Source organism: Odocoileus virginianus, chromosome 18 (assembly GCF_023699985.2).
Source record: "Odocoileus virginianus isolate 20LAN1187 ecotype Illinois chromosome 18, Ovbor_1.2, whole genome shotgun sequence".
NCBI classification, from domain to species: Eukaryota; Metazoa; Chordata; class Mammalia; order Artiodactyla; family Cervidae; genus Odocoileus; species Odocoileus virginianus.
This window is the reverse complement of record NC_069691.1, coordinates 2,999,648-3,020,071: the sequence shown is the minus strand read 5'-3', so window position 1 is coordinate 3,020,071 and position 20,424 is coordinate 2,999,648. Positions and strand designations below refer to the sequence as shown.

General features: G+C 46.3%; 2 protein-coding genes across 2 annotated transcripts; both read right to left on the bottom strand.

Moving 5' to 3' along the window:
* Positions 1-1,849: 1,849 nt before the first annotated feature.
* On the bottom strand, positions 1,850-2,806 carry LOC110147472 (olfactory receptor 13C7-like). Its single transcript, XM_070480164.1, has one exon. It carries the CDS (start codon positions 2,804-2,806, stop codon positions 1,850-1,852), a length of 957 nt encoding a protein of 318 aa, XP_070336265.1.
* A 5,406-nt stretch (positions 2,807-8,212) lies between these two features.
* On the bottom strand, positions 8,213-9,169 carry LOC110147471 (olfactory receptor 13C7-like). The gene has a single exon (XM_020908954.2). The coding sequence runs from the start codon at positions 9,167-9,169 to the stop codon at positions 8,213-8,215; it is 957 nt and encodes a 318-aa protein (XP_020764613.2).
* Positions 9,170-20,424: the final 11,255 nt, after the last annotated feature.

Here is a 20,424-nt window from a genome sequence, read left to right as displayed (position 1 = left end):
TTGGCTGTTCTTTTATTTTTGCAGACTTGTTTTCTGTTTAACACTGTCTGCCAAAATAAACTTTATTCCCTATCTGGACTTAATATATACATTAACTGTATATTATACTATATAAAATATATTGGTTTATTATGTACAGTTAGTTCCCCAAGACACATGTTCAAACATGATTTCCTTGTAGCTCCTATCTTTGCATGTTATAGATCCAAAAGTCTTTGGGCATTAATGACAATCCCCAAAACCTGGCAGAAAGAACCTGCTTGTTCTAGATAGAGTTAGCGTCAGAGAGCACAGACCTGAGTCCCTCATCTCTGTGGATGAGGATGAGGGGTGACGGGAAAATGCCCAGAGAAATGACATTGTTGGCTCAGAAGCTAGAAATCTAGACAAAAATGTGCTGCAATCGTAAACTGAAATTGATCCAGTTAAGTGTGATTTTGAACTCTATCTGTGTCATGAAGCTCCCTCAAAAGAATTATTTAACATATTTCATTATTAATAAACACTGTTCATTTATTAATTGAGAGGTTATTCTTTGCTAGCCACTGGGCATTTTTAATATATATGATGCCCCATTTCAATTTAATCCCCACCAAACCTCCTTGGGGTTGGTTTAATCATCACTGTTTCACAAATTAGCAAACCAAGAGTCTATGATATTAAGTAATATTTGTAATGTGCCTGAAGTTCCATAGTCCGAGGCACTCGACTTGAGTTTGGCTCCACAGTCTATGCTTTTAACCACAAGGGTCATTACAGATAGATTTTTTTAGCAGCTGGTGCCCATGTCTGACTCAAATCTTAGATATGATCAAGTATGACCACGGAGGTTTGGATGGTCACAAACATTAATTCCAGGGGAAGGAAAGGACTCAGAGTATCGCTGACCCAATGGACATGAGTTTGAGCAAACTCCAGGAGATAGGGAAGGACAGGGAAGCCTGGTGCACTGCAGTCCACGGGGTCACAAAGAGTCAGACATGACAGAGCGACAGAACAACAACGATGATTAAATAGAGACTTCTATAAAGTTTGCCCTTGGCCTGCAATATCTAATTTCAGTTGGTGTTGAAACAACTCTTCTGCAAATCTGGATAGGAATAGATGTGCTCTATGTACAGAGGAGAAGAAGGAGTTTCCCAATATTGGCTCTGGGACTTTATATTTGGGATATAAAATTGGCTCTGAGAAACACCCTGAGCCCCTGCAGTGAAAAGGGGGCTAAATATTGTCATTTAGGATGTTTTGGTTTTGGTAATTTTCCAAAATGGCAGATTGGTTTTTGGTTTGGACACCAGTTAAGCAACAACTTTTCAGAAAGGAAGTTCAAGGGGGAGGGGACTTACGTATACCTATGGCTGATTCATATTGAGGTATGGGCAGAAACAAACACAATATTATAAAGCAGTTATCCTCCAATTAAAAAGAAATAAATTATGAAAGAAGTGACTTTTCCCCACTGCCATGCTCCCCATTATACAGTGAGTAGAAAACAACATGATCACACGCACAAACTGGAGCTAGTCTGCACATGAACAAAGAAAGAAGCAATTTTGTATAAAGTTTTAATTTTTATTGGTTGTTTTTTCAGAATAAAAATAAATTGTAATAGTCACTTATCCTTGCTTCTAGGTGATTTAGCATAGCCCCCTCTTCATTCTAAAGACTTGATGTTCCATTTTCAGTTATTCAGAAAAGCCCTACCTATATGTGCATTTTGGGGATCAGTCTTGTGGTGAGACTGATGTGGAGGATCATGGAGCCAGTCTACACTTACCAAGTGGCCATTCCCTAGGGGATCCCCTGTATGCAGAGAACTGCAAGATACACTCACTGCTTTCTCCCACTGTCACTTAGGGAAACATTTCTGATTCACGAGATTCTTCACAGTGACCTTCACATCCTTGTTTCTGAGGCTGTAAATGATGGGGTTGAGCATTGGGGTCAGCACACCGTAGAAGAGGGAGATGAGCTTGTCTGAAACATCCTGTTTGTCTGCCCCCAGGGGGTCCTTGGATTTGGGCTTCCCATACATGAAAAGAATAGTCCCATAGAAGATGACCACCACAGTGAGGTGGGCAGAGCAGGTGGAGAAGGCCTTTTTCCTCCCCTCAACTGAGGGGATCCTCAGGATGGTGGTGAGGATGAAGATGTAGGAGACAAAGATGAACAGAACTGGGACCCCCAGGAAGATCACATTGGCCACCCCCATACTGACCACATTGATGGAGATGTCAGCACAGGCCAACTTCAGGACAGCCAGGATCTCACAGGTGAAGTGGTTGATGACGTTGTCCCCACAGAAGGGTAATTGTACTGCTAGAGAGATCTGTACCAAGGAGTTAGCTCCACCAGCCAGCCAGGAGCTGGCAGCCATGGGCACGTAGACAGCCCTTCTCATGACCACGGGGTATCTCAGGGGGTTGCAGATGGCCACATAGCGATCAAACGCCATCATGCCCAGAAGCACACATTCTGTGGCTCCCATGGCAAAAGAGAGGAACATCTGTACGGCACAGGCTGAGAAAGAGATGGTTTTCCTGGGAGTAAGGAAGCCATCTAGGACTAGAGGGATGGAAGAGATTGTGTAGCAGATGTCCAGGAAGGAGAGGTTCCCCAGGAAGAAGTACATGGGCGTGTGCAGGCGGGAGTCAAGGATGGTCACCAGGATGAGGACCCCATTACCCAGCAGGATCACCAGGTACATGAGCAGGATGAGCACAAAGAACATTTTCTCCAGCTTCGGCTGATCTGACAGCCCCAGCAAGACGAATCCTGCCACAGTGGATTGATTCGCCAGTTTCATTTTAAATTGTCTCTTCTACCCTCAGGAAAACTGAGGACAGGAAACACATGTTTACAGGGATCAATATGTACTTACAGAACTTATCAGTAAATTTAACCTTTGACATGCTAACTTATAGTATTCGCATCTAAGGGACGAAATTCACTGTTCACTAAAGTTACCTTAAAAGTCAGGATGTATCAAATTTAGAGCAGGAAAAGCAGGCCCTGGAAATCTATTCAAACCATGATATAAGATAGAATTTTAGCCTGATCAGTAATGCTAACTCACTTGAAGGAAGGGACGTGTAAGGATGGGTGAGGACTATGAGAAAGAAACGCTGAGGGTGTGCTGCCCGATCCGGGCCTGCCTGTCCCCACGTTGTCCCTGCAGGTCCTCGGGGGCTTCGGGCAAGCACACACTTAGTGATGCTGACAACTGCCATCACCGCACTCACTCTCCTGGTTCTAATTCTGTGCTTGGGTAATACTTTTCTGATGATAATTTGGCTCCATGTGGAGTCCTACACAGAATGTGGTGAGCAGAGGCCAGGAGTATTAGGGCCTGCTTAGCATCAACATTAGTTACTTGGTGCCTGGTTCATACTTCATTTCTTGTGAGTTTGGTTGGCGACCTCCCTTTGTTGCAATGTAAATAAGGAGTTTCCGGTCAGAAGACCACTGCCAGTCCATACCCCCTCTCTCTACCCATGACCTTTGCCCCCAGAACTGCAGTTCCCTCAGCCTTCACCAGCCCCTGGGACTGGGGAGCAGGGACAGGGTCCAAGGACAAGTGTCCACCATGCCTCCAAGTATGAGCATCAGTGACTTTTGGACCAAGCTCCTTGCTTTGGAGCAGTTTTGTAAGCCGCAGCTCCTAGCTCAGGCCCTTCTATTCCTGAGCTAATTAAAGCCACCGTAGGGCTAGACAATGCTTTCTCCCCCACAGAAAAACAGACAATTCTACCCAGCTTTGCAGAGGAGTGGCTCAAAGGAGACATGCACTTAGGATGCACTTCAGTCACGATAGAGCAGTAAGTAGGTCTAGTACATTAGAGAAAATCTCAAGCCTGGAGTTCTCACATTAAAGATGAAACTAGAGCTCAGTGAGGACGGGGCTAGAATGGAGCCTGGCTCCTCACTTTCTCCCTTCATCTCTCTGAATGTAGTTTTGTTCCATTCATGCCAGAGCAGGTCTACTGAGGAGCAAAGGACTGATGATGAAGTCTTGGGCATCCTCACTTCCCCAGGACACTCATGTGAAATAGAGGTGTTGCACCTTTCTGCAAGACATCTGCCTCATAGCAGTGTATCCCTGGGCTTCATTCACAGCATCTGTGACTATTACACTGGTGCTGGCTGAGGGAAATTGGGTGGGAGAAACCAGGCAGCGTCTCAAGCTACCCTCATGCAATTATTAGAGAAGATTAACTGTAGGTGTCAGGAACATTTGAGAAAAAGAGATCTGTTATTCAAGATATTAATACTGTTGACTAGAGACTGTCAGACTAGGCAGGAATGTTGTAAAATAACTGGTCTTGCCTCTTTCACCTTCATTGTGTAAATACTTTCTATGAGACCAAATTTTTCCAATTGCTCCTTTGAATGCCTTGAGTTATGTGAGTACATGGCTCCCATTCCTTGATCAGAGATCCTCTATCGTTGGAAAGTTTTCCCTTAAACTGAAGAGAAACTTCCTTTTTCTAGTATCATCCCCACTTCAACCCTGCTCTGCCCCAAAGTGGGTCGAAACTTCCAGGCCATGACTGCTCCCTTACCCTTAAAACCCTTCAGAGACATGGAAGCTGTGACCAGGTGCTACCTATCCTCTGCTCCCCACCAATCTGAAGAAGGTTTGGCCACAGAGAGAAACAGGTCTGTGCCCCATGTGGGGATGAGGCCATGGTGGGGACAGCAGCTCACCTGGGCAGGAGGTCTTGGGCAGGGAAGACGGCTGGGAGGTGATGGCTTGAACTGCCTGCCCTGACCATCCCCTGCTGGTGGGACTGTGCCTGGAAGCATGCAGGAAGCTCTGTGTAGCTGTCTTGGAGCCGAGCAGTCCCTTCAGAGTTCACAGCAAGTGAATGAGAATTGGGGGTTGGCCGTAGCTGCAGGGGCTCTGATTGCTCCCTTCCCTGGCCTTGTCCACCCCCAGTGAGCTAGCAGGAGGGAGGACAGCTCCAGGAACTGCTTCCCGGAGATCCTGGCGATCATGATCTTTGCCCCTGGCCCTCTCTCCAGAGGTTCTGTCAAGGAACCACGGCGCAATCTAGAGCTCTGGTTGTTTGGGGCCAGTCTTAATCCCAGAAGCAATTTAAAGTTTGGTGGAGGCCTCACAGGAGTGTAGGACCCGTGTTCCATAAACCCAATTAGATAAGCTGCAGACAGCTCTGTAATCTTAACTCACCAATGTTCCTTAGATTAGGAAGTTTCCGCCCTTGCCTTGCTGACTTTCCTGGGAGGAGAGGAGAGAACTGAGGTCTGATTGTGCTTTGACCACAGTGCTATCTGGTAAAGGGGGCTCTGCCCTTGTCTCTGCAAGGCTAAAGGTGGTCATCCCTCTGCTCAGAGGTGCTGGCCCTCCCTGCAGCCCCCCAACATCATACTGAGCTCAGTGAGGATTACAGGCTAAGACAGAGGACATGAGGGGCCTAGAGGACTCTGGGGTTGGTGAAAGAGCAACAGGGTCATGCCATAGGTGGAAGCTGCTCCGGAGTCACAGGCCAGGCAGGTGACTGGCTTCTGGATAGTTGGAGATCTCTGGTGGCTAGGAACATGGGATCTTTCAGGTAGTCTCAACTGGGGCCAGGGAGATGAGAGTCAGGTGGTATGGGACATGGCCAAGCCTGCTCAGTAGGCCTGAGGATGGGGTGTTTCCCTTAGAAGTGGATGAGGGGGAAGGCTGGGAGGAGGTGAGGAGCTTTGGATTGAAGCCTAATGTCTATCAAAAGCAACTGATAAAGACTGGTCTTAGTGTGTGTGTATATATAACTGGTCACTTTGCTGTATATCAGAAACTAACACAACCTTGAATATCAACTATACTTCAATTAAAAAAAAAAAGAATCTGAAAAGCGGGTGCTGAGTCACAGCACAGCCTCGTGAGAGCCATGTTCTTGGGGAATACCTGACCTTGATTAATGGTGAGCACAGTTCTGAAAATATAAAAACTGACTGCTGATTCATTTAACTGAAAGTCAGATGTAAGCATACTTGGGGAACAAGAGAAGAAATGTGCAATATTAAAAAAAAAAAGATTTGTTTTAAAGAGAAGTAGGATAATTTGCTAATAAAAAGATCATAAGTACTAATGCTTCATTGGTAAGAAGATGAAGGAAGTTGCAGTCCGAGTTCTTTCTGTATCCTTGTCATCCCTACAGGCATCACAGTCCCTGTTAGTACACGGGAAATGCAGAGGTCTCGTCATAGAGTGTGGGTTCAGCCCCCTCCATCCACGCTTCCATCATCTTCATAAGGCCTGACAAGAAGGAGCCCTACAGTCCCTGCTTGGGGATCTCTAGCGCCCACAGCTACAGGCTGGCATGCTTAGGGTTATCTCTTAGGGAAAAGTGTCCCCATCTTGGACCTCGCAAAGAAGTCTACCAACCACATGCCCCACGTCTCTCTGAGCACAAGAGGTGAAGGTGGGCAAGGGAGAGTTGAAAGTTAATTGGGGAGCGAAGTCTGTGTGTCTTATTGAGCACCTGTGTGCTAATTAAATTTTAGGCACTATGGCCCAATATATCTGTAACTATCAGGTCCATATGAAGGCTGTCACAGGCCTAGGCGCTCTTAGAGTTCTCACCCCACATCATGTCAAAATGTACCTACAGCTCATTTTAAGTATGATCTTGTGGTAAATCTGAAATAATTTTTTTACTTCTGTTATTAAAACTATTTGACTTACAAGTGACGTATTTAATTTGTAATTCTATGACTTCCCAACAATAATCATGAAAGCTCAGGAGTTCCTATAGAAGTACCTAAGTACCAATTGTTTTAAAATATGCACGTGAATACAGAAATTTACCCATTACTGTGGTTGACGTATGGTCCCTTTTGTAAGCATGTAAGTATACAATTATTCAGAGATTTTTAAGGGTTTTTAATTTAATTTATTTTGTTTGTAGTTAAGAGTCAACATATTTTCCAGACATCAAACATCATTGTCCTCGGATAAAAGCTCATAGACCTGATACCGCACTCACATGCCCAGGGTATAACACACAGCCCTGCCAGTTCTCTGAGTTGGAATAAAAATACTCATACGGTAAACACAAATGAAGTTCCATTTATAGAACTGAAAAGGAAGAGAACTGAATTTTTTTCTGTTTTTAGGGGATAATTTTTTCTTTGCCTGAACAATAGGAATTTGTTGAGTTACTTTCCTTGGGAGACAGGCTGCAGGAAACACTTGAGAAGGATGTGCTCTGAGAACCCCACACGAGGTTCATGCGTCAGTGCCGAGACTGACCATTATTCCCTGTCCCGGTTGGGTCTCCCAGGAAGTCGGCTCCGGTGGGGAGATTTTCGTGCAGGATGCTGACTGGGGAGTGCTGCTAAGATCAACACCTGCGGAGTAGGGGGTGGGGAAGGAAGCAGGGCTGAGCAGAGGAAGAACTCCGTCATGAGGAAGCTCTCAGGCTGGGATGGCTCTTTAGAGTCACCTACAGCGGAAGCAAGGAGGATCAGGACTCTGCGTTGACACTGACTAATCAGCAGATATGTGCCGCCGTAGGAAGGGAATGTGACTTTGGGTGAGGTAGCTCTCTTGGACCAAGGGCAGGCCAGCAGAGGGACTCACTGTCAACACTCTGAGAAGCTGAGGCTATGAGAGCTTCAGCCCGAGGTAGGTGAGAATCGGGTCTGAAGGAACAACGCACATCCACTGTATACTCTTTGTATATAGAGATATATATATATTTATTTGTTTATTTGGCCATGTCAGGCCTTAGTTGCAGCATGCGAGATCTTTGCTGCATCATGTGGGATCTTTCAGTGTGGTCTGGGAGCTGTCTGCTTGTAGTGAGCGGGTTTAGTTGCTCCGCCACATGTGGGATTCTAGTTCCCCGATCAGGGATTGAATCAATGTCCCCTGCTCTCGCAGGTGGATTCTTAACCACTAGACCACTAGGGCAGTCCCCCACTGTACACTCTTAACTGTACTTCCAGATGTGTAACTATGCATATGAATTACCTGGGGGATCCTGTTAAAATGTAGATTCTAACTCAGTAGGTCTGGAATGGGCCCCAAGATTCTACATGCCCAATAAGCTCCCGGGGGTTGCTGATACTGCTGCTCCATGGCCCACACTGTGGGTAGCATGACTCTAAACAGTTTGCCCCTCACCTGACATTACTTTGCATTGAGATTTTCAAATGGCAGTCATCAGAGTGTGCAGATTATGTCATGGGACACATCCCTCGATCACTGAGTGGAGTGTTTCTGAACCACGAGGTTCCTCACAGCAGCCTTAACATCCTTGTTCCTGAGGCTGTAAATGATGGGGTTGAGCATGGGCGTCAGAAGTCCATAGAAGAGGGAGATGAGCTTGTCTGCAAGTTCCTGTTTGTCTGCCCCCAGGGGGTCCTTGGATTTGGGCTTCCCATACATGAAAAGAATAGTCCCATAGAAGATGACCACCACAGTGAGGTGGGCAGAGCAGGTGGAGAAGGCCTTTTTCCTCCCCTCAACTGAAGGGATCCTCAGGATGGTGGTGAGGATGAAGATGTAGGAGACAAAGATGAACAGAACTGGAACTCCCAGGAAGATCACATTGGCCACCCCCATACTGACCACATTGATGGAGATATCAGCACAGGCCAACTTCAGGACAGCCAGGATCTCACAGATGAAGTGGTTGATGACGTTGTCCCCACAGAAGGGTAATTGTACTGCTAGAGAGATCTGTACCAAGGAGTTAGCGCCACCAGCCAGCCAGGAGCTGGCTGCCATGGGCACGTAGACAGCCCTTCTCATGACCACGGGGTATCTCAGGGGGTTGCAGATGGCCACATAGCGATCAAACGCCATCATGCCCAGAAGCACACACTCTGTGGCTCCCATGCCAAAGGAGAGGAACATCTGTATGGCACAGGCTGAGAAGGGGATGGTTTTCCTGGGGGTCAGGAAGCCATCCAGGACCAGGGGGACTGAGGAGGTTGTGTAGCAGATGTCCAGAAAGGAGAGGTTCCCCAGGAAGAAGTACATGGGCGTGTGCAGGCGGGAGTCAGACACAGTCACCAGGATGAGGAGCCCATTACCCAGCAGGATCACCAGGTACATGGACAGGATGAGCACAAAGAATGTTTTCTCTAGTTTGGGGTGGGCAGAGAGGCCCAGCAAGACAAATTCTGTCACACTGGATTGGTTGGATGCTTCCATCTCAGTTTCTCCTTTTTATCTCTAGGAATACTGAAGACAGAAAATACATGTTTGATTTCCAATGGCTTGCTTAGGTCAATACAGGGGGATCATAATACGTATCTTGTCTCTAATTTTAAGTCTACCCTGTGGAATTCAACTATAAAACCACTTATCTAAAAGCCAGATTGTGTATCAGTCAAAAGCATGAAGAACAGGCTAAAAATCTCATGAAACTTAATAAAATGAAGGACATTTTTGTATAGTCAATGATTCCTAAAGCAATGTCCTAGGTCTATATATGTTGTGTATATCCAGAACTTACCCACAAATCAGAGGCTTCTGAATAACTCTGTCTTTGCCATGTAGTTGGTGTCCTCAGGCTGTCCCAGCTCAGTGATTCTGGCCATTAAGGTCACATGGCCCATTCCTCGAGATCTAGTTCCTCTTTACATACCAAGTTTCTATTGTAATTTGACTTCCCAGGTAGTCTTATAGGGAGAGATGTGCTGGCTTAAAAACATGAAGTTTCTCATCTCTTGAGCAGTTTTATTTCTTATACAGTATCTGTTTTACACTTCAATGTTTTGTGAGTTTAACAAGTATGAATAGTTCATTTGATCCTAACCATCTTTGAAAAATCTGATGAAATTGAATTTTTGGAGCCTGTAACATGGAGTGTCCACCAGAGTCTCCAGAAATTTGATCTGCAGAGCAGGTCTTGTGCGTTGCCCCCGTATCATACCATGCCTGCACCTTGGCTGCTCTCGGACTTGGCCGAAAGGAATAAAACCTTACCTGACAGTCAGAGCCCACTCAGAATTCGCACTCCCAGCCTACATTGAGTGGGACCTTGAGTCACAAGCTGTCTAGTGCCATTTAGATGTTTTGCAGACATTATCACATGTAACTCTACTCAGCCTCTCAGAACATCCAGAGTCATACTGTAGATCATCACAACTTCACTGCCAAAGAAATTAGAACACATATATCACCACACCCTGCTGCATGGTTCCCAAAACAACATGGAACTGGCTGTCTAATAGCTGCCTGAGTGCTGGTTACAAATATAGATTGCTAGGATACAAAATTAATATACAGAAATCTGCTGCACATCTCTACACTACAAATGAAATATCAGAAAGAAAAAGTTTAAGAAATCCTGTTTAAAATCACATAAAAAAGAAACATAGGGATAAACTTTGCCAAGAGGTGACAGGCCTCTATGCCAAGAACTGTAAAATATTGACAAAGGAGATTGAAGATGATTCAAAGAAATGGAAAGGTATCCCATGCTCTTGGATTGGAAGAATTAATATTGCTAAAATAGCCATGTTACCAAGGCATTCTACAGATTTAATGCAATCCCTATCAAATTACTCATGGCAGAAGTAGAATAAATAAGCCTTAAATTTATATAGAACCACAAAAGACCCAGAATTGCCAAAGCAATCATGAGGAAGAAGAACAAAGCTGGAGGCATAACCCTCCCAGACATCAGACAACACTGCACAGGTACAATAATCAAAGCAACATGGTATTGGCACAAAAACAGACATATGGATCAATGGAACAGAATAGAGAGCTCAGAGATAAACCCCCACACCTAGAGTCAATTAATTTTTGTCAAAGGAGAAAAGATTATACGATGGAGAAAAGACAGTCACTTTAGCAGGTGGTGTTGGGAAAGCTGGACAGTCACATGTAAATCAATAAAATTAAAATACTCCTTCATACATATATACAGTAAATTCCAAAATGGCTTAAAGACTTGAATATAAGACATGACATAAAACTCCTAGAACACAGGAAAAACAGTCTCTGACATAAGTCATTACACTATTTTCTTAGTTTAGTCTCCCAAGGCAAAAGAAACAGAAGTAAAAATAAATAAATGGGGCCTAATCAAACTTATAAGCTTTTGCACACAAAGGAAATCATAAACAAAATGAAAAGGAAAAAAAATGAAAAGGCAACCTTAAAACTGGGAGAAAATATTTGCAAACAATGCAACCAACAAGGGCTTAATTTCCATAATATACAAATAGCTCATACAGCTCAATATATTTTTTAAAAATTGAATCAAAAATGAATAGAACCTAAATAGACATTTCTCCCAAAAAGACATACAGATGGCCAACAGGCACATGAAGAAGATGCTCAACATCACTGATTATTAGAGAAATGCACACCAAAACTACAATGATGTAGCTCCTCAAACCTTTCAGATGGACCATGATCGAGTAGTCTACAAATAATACATGCTGGAGACGGTTTAGAAAAAAGGGAATCCTCCTACACTGTTGATGGGAATATAAATTGGTACAGCCACTATGGAGAATAGTATGGAGGTTCCTTAAAAAACTAAAAAAAGAGTTATTAAATGATCCAGCAATCCCACTCCTGGGCATAAATGTGAAAAAGATGAAAACTCTAATTCAAAAAGATGCATGCACCCCAATGTCCATAGCAGCACTGTTTACAATAGCCAAGACATGGAAACAACCCAAATGTTCAAGAGTTAAATGGACAAAGAAGATGTGGTGTGTGTGCGTGTGTGCATACATATTTGAAATTTCAACATATTATATATGAAATTCCTACACACACACACACACACACACACACACACAATGGAATATTACTTAGCCATAAGAAAAAATGAGTATTGCCATTTAGAGCAACATGGATGGGCCTAGAGATTATCATACTAAGTGAAGTATGTTAGAGAAAGAAAAATATTATGTGATATCACTTAGATGTGAAATTTACAAATAATACAAAAGGACTTATTTACAAAATGGAAAAAGACTCACAGGCATAGAAAACAAATTTACGGTTACCAAAGAGGAAAAGCAGGGAAGGGATAAATTAGGAATATGGCATTAACAGATACATACTACTATATATAAAATATATAAAAGGATTCACTGTATAGCACAGGGAACTATATTCAATATTTTATAATAACCTATAATGGAAAAGAATCTGAAAAACAATATATACATATATATTCATATCCATATATATGGATATATATATCTGAATCACTTTGCTGTACATCTAAAACTAGCACAATATTGTAAATCAACTATAGTTCAGTTGGAAAAAAAAAAAGGAAAAAAGAATGGAGGGAGAAACTGCAAACCAAAAAAATTGAAAATAGAGTGAAAGAAAGGACATATTGCTGGGTCCTGCCTTTACAGACGGTCTTAGAGATCAGTGTTTGTTTTTTTTGTTTTAAATAAATGCTCCTTGTGTACTCCTGATGTCCATCAGTCTCAGGAATCACTGACCTCTTGATTTAAAGGTGGAGAAACTGAGGCCAAGAAAGAGATTTGCGGATTGCACTTGGACCTGAAGAAGAGGTGTTTTTTTTCCTACTTGGTGATGATACAGTGTCCAAAAGAGGTTATCTCAGGATACCAGGAATTAAGGGATGCAGAATCCTTTTTAGAGGAAGTCTCCTTTACTATCAGGGGGCTGGGGGGGGGGGGGGGTACCAGATTGGAAGCTTGGCAGAATATTCAGATATTAAATCAATCCAGTCCCCTCCTCTAACCCACCTGTTACAGGGGCCCTGTCTTCAGGAGGTGATTTCTCGGCCTCTGCTTGAACATTCTGAATAATGATGGCAGCACTCATGGCCTACAATGTTGTTGTCGGGAATCCTGAGCTATTCGTTGTTCAGGGACTTGACGTGTGCCCTTTTCTCCCTTCCTCCCCTGGTCCTAAGCCAGCCTCCTGGGTACATGCAAAACTGATGAGCTCCTTTGCCAGAGTAACAGCCCTCAGAGCTTTTGGAAACAGTTGTCTTGTCCCCCTAGCCCAGTCCTTCTCCCTGCCCCCTCTCCACTCAGCCCTCTTTGCCTGAGACTTCTTTCCTTCCTCCCAGCTGGTGAAGTGTGCATGCTCAGTCATGTCTGACTCTTTTCGATCCCCGCCTCTGTCCATGGAATTTTCTAGGCAAGAATACTGCAGCAGGGTGTCGTTTCCTTCTCCAGGGGATTTTCCTGACCCAGGATCGAACCTGAGTCTCCTGTATTGGCAGGTGAGGTTCTTTACCTGCCAATGCAGGGAAGCCCCAGCTGGTGAAGGACCAGCCCTGAAGGTCATCCAGCACTTAACCAGCATGGGACCCCTTGAAGGCTGGGTCTGTTGCTGGCAGGAAGGCAGGCCATGGAGTGGGCAGGCTGCCAGTTTACTGGGAGCCAGGAGAAGTGACTGTCTCTGGTGTCACCTGCCCATCTGGGTGCTACCAAGCCATAACCAAGGAGGCCACACAGGCGATAGCCTTCCCAGCTGCTCTAGCAACAGCTGGGCATGTGCTCTTAACAGGGACACATACCCTTTAACTGTGGTCTAACGTCCTGGTATCTCCAAGTGACCCTGGGTGTAGAAGGCTCCAAAGTTCAGCCACAGCTACTCACAGTGCCCTTGCCTGCCTCTGGGGCTCTATGAGACAAGGAGACGAGGGCTGACTCTCAAGGCTGAGGCTCACCCGGGTACCTCCAGCCTGGAGGAAATGGCACCACAGTGCCAGTAGGCAAGCCATGCCCAACCCTGGGCCCAGTACCCTCTTCTCTTGTGCTCCACCCTGCTCTCCAGAGGGTCCCACGATGACTCAGGAGTTTAGAGCTGGGTTGCTTCGGGGCCAGGCCCTGTCCCAGAAGCAATTTAAAGTTTGATGAGAGACTCAGAATTTAGACTTTGCCTCATAGACCCAATTAGGCAATGTTGTGAAGTCTACCCAAAGCTCCTCTCTTACTACAAGGAAATTTCAGCTTAGAATGTTCTCTGGCAAGGTGGTCGGAGTACTCCCAGGCTTTGATCACAACAGTTGGTTCAAGAATTGGACCAACAGTTGGTGCAACAATTGGCTTTGTCATTGACCTCCAGAATTGCCTAGAAGGGAAAAAGCTGGGCCTCCGTGCTTTGAATATTCCTGGGGATTTTGGACAGATTCCTGGCCACCTAGGCATCTCCTCCCCTCCACTGGGTGAGGCAGAGTGCACATGTGCAGGCTGTCTTTCTTTCTCTCTCTCTCTCCCCTACCAGCCTGCCCTCCACTCTGAACAATCTCTACGCTACAAATATGTCATATGTATCAGGCCTTGATCCAGGTACCAGAAGGTAGGGGTGGCTGGGGGGACATGATGGCCAAAAGTGGATCTTTGCCTTCAGAGAATGTCCAGCAGAGTGGGACTACCCAGAGACTGAGACATGTCTGAGAATGTCACAAAGCTGTCTGGGCGGCTGGGCCTGGGAGGGGCAGGCAGAATCAGCCCAGGATGACAGTAACAGGGATGGAGGAAACGGTGGCCCTGGGAGATATTTAGAAGGAAGAAATTATAGAATTTAGAGATAGATCAGGGGTGGGACACACAGGAGAGAGAAAAATGAACAATGGTTAAAATCCCAGATCTTGAGACTTGGAGGGAGTTAGAAGGAGAGACTGTCTGGGCTGGTGGGGGTAGCGCGGCTACATGGTTGTCTCTGACATTTCCATGTACAGTTTCTCTAGTCCTTTGTGCCCAGCTACAGGCTAGTTACTAGAAATAGAGATATGACTATGAGATAGTTTCCGTGATTGAGACCGTTTACGGTCGGTTGATTTGTTGTATTTGAGATAATGGTGAGATATTACTATTAGTAAGGGTTGCCATTAACTTACAGATGCTTTCTAAATCTTATCTAGCACTCCCCAAAGCCCATGAGGCAGGTATGAGGGATACTTGGATGTGAACGGCTGGAAGGACCCTCCTTTCCTGTAGTAACTTGTATCAGAATGTCTAGCATCTTTAACCTCTGCCCTCTAAGCGCCAGGAGCCTCCCCGCCCCCCCCCCCCCCCCCCCCTGCACACTTGGATTTCCTCAAGGGTTAGGGGATGCTGTGGGGTTCATGGGGTGGGGGTGCAGAGGCACCGCTGGGCCCCATGCTTAAACAGGCACTGGCCTGTCAGTCAGGGTCTGAGTGGCCCCTGCTCATCCCTGCATGGCAGAGTTCTCTGTCCCCCAACTCCTGGGGGTCACTGCCCAGAGTCTGCCGAGGTGGAGACTCGGCCATTCTGGTGCAGAGCCTGGAAACAACGTAAGGAACCCCCTCAGAAGGAGAACATGAGGCTTTCTGGGACAAAGCAGTGAATAGACAAGTACTGTTCAGATGATCCAGTGTTCAGACATGAGAGATTATACACTCGCTTATCCACTGAGTTCTTGCCGCACGAGTGGGCTCCCGCCACGAAGGGCCAGCGCTTTGGCCCCTCCCTCTACCACCCCTTCCCTTCTCTTCAGGAAAGTTCTGTCTCTCTGACCTTAGAGCACCTGGTTCCAGCCCTGGGATCATCTCAAAATGGTAGTGCTGCTTCTCCGCCTTCATAGAGAACGTGCTGATACTCCTGACTCCTGACAGAATCTCCAAACGTCTTGAGTAGGGATCTGGTTACAGGCCTTGTGAATTTCATGGGGGTGTCATGTCCACATTTGTCCTCAGAATGCCACAATAAACAGAGATGTCTCCCCAGAGGATGCTGGGCTTGCTGGAGTTCAGACTACTCCTGCAGTCCACTTCTCTTTGGCAAACTCATTTACACACATACACACAAACACACTTGCAGAAAAGAGATTTCTGACACACAACACTCCCTCTTGTCCAATTAAAGCCCAACATCCCCTTGGCTGGTCTGTCCAAGCCTTCCCTAGACAATGAGGAGTAATGAGGAGAAGCATTTTCAGTAATACCTTAAATCTCAATGCCCCAAGACCCCCACACGCTGAGTTAGTAAGAAGTTTAGCCCCGGACTAAGTGTGATGGCAGAGGGCAGCATCAGCACCACCTGGGAACTTGTTGATAATGCAGATTCCTGGGCTTTTCCATGGGCCTGCTTAATCAGTCTCTGGGGGTGGGTCCCAGCAACCTGCTTGCGCACCCACAAGTGTGTGTGTGTGTGTGTGTGTGTGTGTACCTGTGTGTTTCCAATCTGTGTTTTAACAGGTCCCCTAGGCGATTCTGATGCATGCTACTGCCCGAGAGCCCTGGTCTATCTAGACTTCTAGGATTGGGGTCCCAGTTATCCCTTTAAGGTCTCCCAGAGGAAGGGGGGTGTTTTTACACGTGGTCAGAGAAGCTGCCTGCAGTTCCTCTGCTCCGGGGTCTCTGCCCTTCCAGTCCTTGCCTGCCCCTCACTTGTGAATCTCGACCCTCGACTGTCCACACCCCACTGACCTCCTCTGGTCACTGGTCTCCATGGCCTTGCTCTCTCTCCTGCCAACAGGGGGTTGCTTTTCTATCCTCAGAAACCCACTTCCTCGGAAAGTTCTCATAACAGAGCAGATGGGTCCCTAGTGGCCCAGAGGTCAAGGAAACTGTAGCTAGTATGACTGGCACTTCAGGGGTCCGCCAACAATCTCCCGGGGCAGTACAGTTAGACTTGCGCCCACAGACAGCAGAGTAGTGCCAGCAACTTCAGGGTTCCAGCCACTCTCCCTAAGTGATGGACAAGTTGATGAGTCTCGAGCTCAGACGTTTCCCCCATATCTTTCTGGAGGTTTCTCAAACATTCTATACTCCAAAATGAACTCATCTTCTCCCCGCAAACCATCAGCTGGATCAATATTCTCTACCTTGGTGATGTCACCATCATCCACCCATCATCGGAGCTAGAAACATTGATTCTATCCTCTTTCCTGTCTGTTACATCCAACCAAAATCGAATACTGTGTTTTGTATCTACCAAACATTTCTTGAATCTCCTCATCTTCACCCCCTAATCACTCCCCTGTCAGTATTCTTATTTTGTTTGCCTGAAGTGTTTCTCTGTTTCTTTAGACCTTGTTTGTCCTCTCACCTGCCCCCAGTGTTCCCTCTACTTTGTGACTGGAAGGACCAGCCTAAGATGCAGATTTCATCGTGTCAGATCCTTACTTAAAATCCCTAACTGGCTCCTCACCTGGTACAGAAGAAAGTCCTAGCTCCTCGGGATGTCCCAAAAGATCAGGTCCAGCCCTGCCTCCCTCCCCATCCGGCCCCTTTGTGCTCTAGAAACACCTGCCCTGATGGTCACTCCTTACTCCAGGGGCTCCTTCTCGTTTCTGAGCTTTGATTTATGCAGCCCTTTCTGGCTGGAATGATTCCCCACTCCCCCTCATCTGGCAGACGGACATGCCTCCACTCCAGTGGTGTGCTGATGAATGTTTAACAACCACATCCCCAAGTCAGAAAAAGCCCTGATCTGGACCATTTGCTGATTTCTGTGGTGTAAACGCTCCCAGGAGGGCCCATTTCAAGCTACCAACAAAGTCACTTCATGGGAGTTGGGAGGAGATGTACACAGTTGTGAGCCAGCGCCAGCACACCGCGGCCCTGGGGCTACCTCCTCCAGGAGGTCTGGCCCTCCCCTCCCTCTGGGCTGTCACATAAGCGTGGGCGTTCTCCCTGGTCGGTGCCTCCTTCTTTGTGTGGTAGCTTTCTTTTCACTTTCCTGTCTCTAGACCCTGGTTCTTGGCACATTTCTGCCTTCTGGGTAACAGTACACACTCAATAATCATTTGCTGGATAGAGAAAGATAACCGTTTTCTGTGTCCATCCCTGGGATTCCCATAAGGTCTGGGAGCACATGAGCAGATGATAGGATGCTGAAAGGGCAATGACTGAGATGGATGCCAGGGGAGGATTCAGGAAGATCACGGTGGGATACTTCAAGGACCCTAATGCCACAAGCTGAAAATTCGGAAGAGAATATGTCTTTCACTCAGACCCCTATAAACCACTGCATAAGCACAGACTTGCAGAGAAGGGAATGGCAACCCACTCCAATATTCTTGCCTGGAGATACCCATGAGTCATGCAGTCATTGACCAGCAGGCTGTTGGGTTGTTAATGGGATTATTATATTAAGAGAGAAGGAAGGGAGAGAAGGAGGGAGGAAGGAAGCAGGCAGTAAACTTCCTCTGATGTCTTCAGCATAATTGGATCTTGGGGATGTTATCCCAGAAGTATACAAAGTTTCTAAATGTGTCAACTCACTTTCCAAACTTTAAATGACTTCAGGGACAAAATGGTCCCAAGGAACAGACTGGAATTTAAATTATCTTCTAAGGGTGATGGCCAGTCCTTTGGAAATTGTACCCTGAGACACAGGGCAGACGACTGGCTGGACCCTTCACCTGTCACACATTCTGAACCCTCACCCTGATACTTCCCACCTGGTATTGCTCTTTCTGATATGTGGCCTCTTCCCAGCCCTTAGGAAGCAGACCCTTCTTGCTCACATGTCTCTGATAAAGGTAAGCGCAGGATTTGATGACACCAAATGTCTCATCAGTGCAGCGGCATTTCTGTTCTCAGACTTGACTGTAATGGAATAGGGTTGAGAAGGCGAGGTAGGAAGCCCTTCGTGGATAAGGTGTTATTCTCACACAGGCAAATAGACCCATCAAACTGCAAGAGTCTCTAAGGTCATCTGGCCTCACCCCACTTTGTGCAGAGAGGAAAGGGTTGCCTGGGAACCCACAGCTCACAATCTTTTTCTCACACAGTTGTCCTTTCTTGTTTAAAACTGGGAGGCTTTTTCTTCTTTTGTAGTTAAGAATCCAACATCCAGCAATAATAATGAGCCACGAATCTGGATCTAGTGATGATGACGTGGAGGAATATTTTCTTCACAGAATCCAAGTTTGGGGAAAAGTCTGGAAGGCTGGCTGACATAGAGTGAAAACCCAGCCTGGTACTGATTTACTGTCTCAGCACAGATATCCAGGTGGCACTGTGTTCTGGGCAGGTGAGCCATGCTAAAGGTGGGGGCCATTCTCAGTACTGACCAGCCTGTGTAGTCAGTTTCTGGATGGTACATTTGCTCATGAGAAATACGACTGTTTTAAGGCCCTGGGAGAAAAAGAGAGATGGACTCTTGTTTATCTTCATGCTGAAGCCAAGCTATTTCTGGACCTTTGGAGGGCTGTCTGTGGAAGAGGGATTAATGTTGCAAAGAAGCAGATTTCAGCTCAATATCAAAGGGGAACTACTTCAAAGCGAAATGAGTCTCGCCAGAAAGCACAGCGCCCCACATCACTCAGGGAGCCAAAGGCAGGCCAGAGGGCCACGAGGAACACAGCAAGGGGCTTTGCACATTGGAAAGGGCACAGATTGCGAAATAAGTCCCAAGGCCTGGAGTCAATAGTGTGAGAGGCACCGTTCTGGTCGAGGATGACATAATTACTTGCGTGTGTGACTATGTGCGTGACTGTTTCCTCTGTTAGGTTTTGAGCCCCTTGAGGCTGTAGGCTGTGCCCTTCTTTGCTGTGATCCCAGCACCTAACACAGTGCCCGCCTCAGCACAGATGCTCAGTAAATACATCAGCCTGAACTGAATTACTGTGGTGCGGGCTTGGTCACAGCTACAGCGCTGGGCACCGCCAGAGAAGTGTCTCAGAGCTCCCCAGGCAGGAGGGTTCCCTGCAGAGTCGAGGCAGGGGCTGGATGACTGCGAACACTTGGGGAGGTGGAGATCTGGGAATTCATGAATGTTTTAGATACAGAGCAAATAGAGGCAAATGCCCAACATCCTCAGTGTTACCTACCTTTTTTTTTTTTTTTTTTTTACTGGTCCAGAATAAATCCCAGTTTGGGGAGCTCCTAGAAGTCTGAGGGGAGATTCAGGCTTCCCGGAAAGAAGGGCTGACAGAGCAGGACTCGGAATGGTGGAAACAGCCTCAGGGAGAAGCCGGTGCCTCTGGTGAGGCAGATGGAGAACGAAGAAAAGAAGGGACAGCCCGTCAGACGCTCCTTCAGCTTGGCCACAGTGCACAAAAGGGTCTCTTGCACCCTGGGTGTCCCAAAGGATCAACAAGAGGTGAAGGCCTTGGCACTGTGTCTCGGTTCATTCTCTCAACAGGCGACACCAGGGCAGAGCAGCTGTGGTCCCTCACCTTCCCCTAAGAAAGGAGGCTTGGTTTTCTGCTTTTTCCTGTCAGTTTTCAGCTATGCAGTCCTGTCTCCTGTGTGACTTACTCCTTTTCAATGTGTGCCAGGCATTTTATTTGCAGAATTATTTGTGGACCTGACTTAGAGGTAGTGATGATGTTGCCTTCCTTCAAGGTAGATTTGTGTTTGCTTCCTTTAGGTGTTTGGGAGCATCAAAAATTGGGGAGGACCTCAGTCCAATTTCAGAGCTCGAGAAGATTTGCAGTTGATCTGCAGCACCTGTAAACACATGTTTCTTTCTGATTAACTCTTATTCCCATGGTGTTGCCCTTTGGTTTCTTTCCAAAGGGAGGAG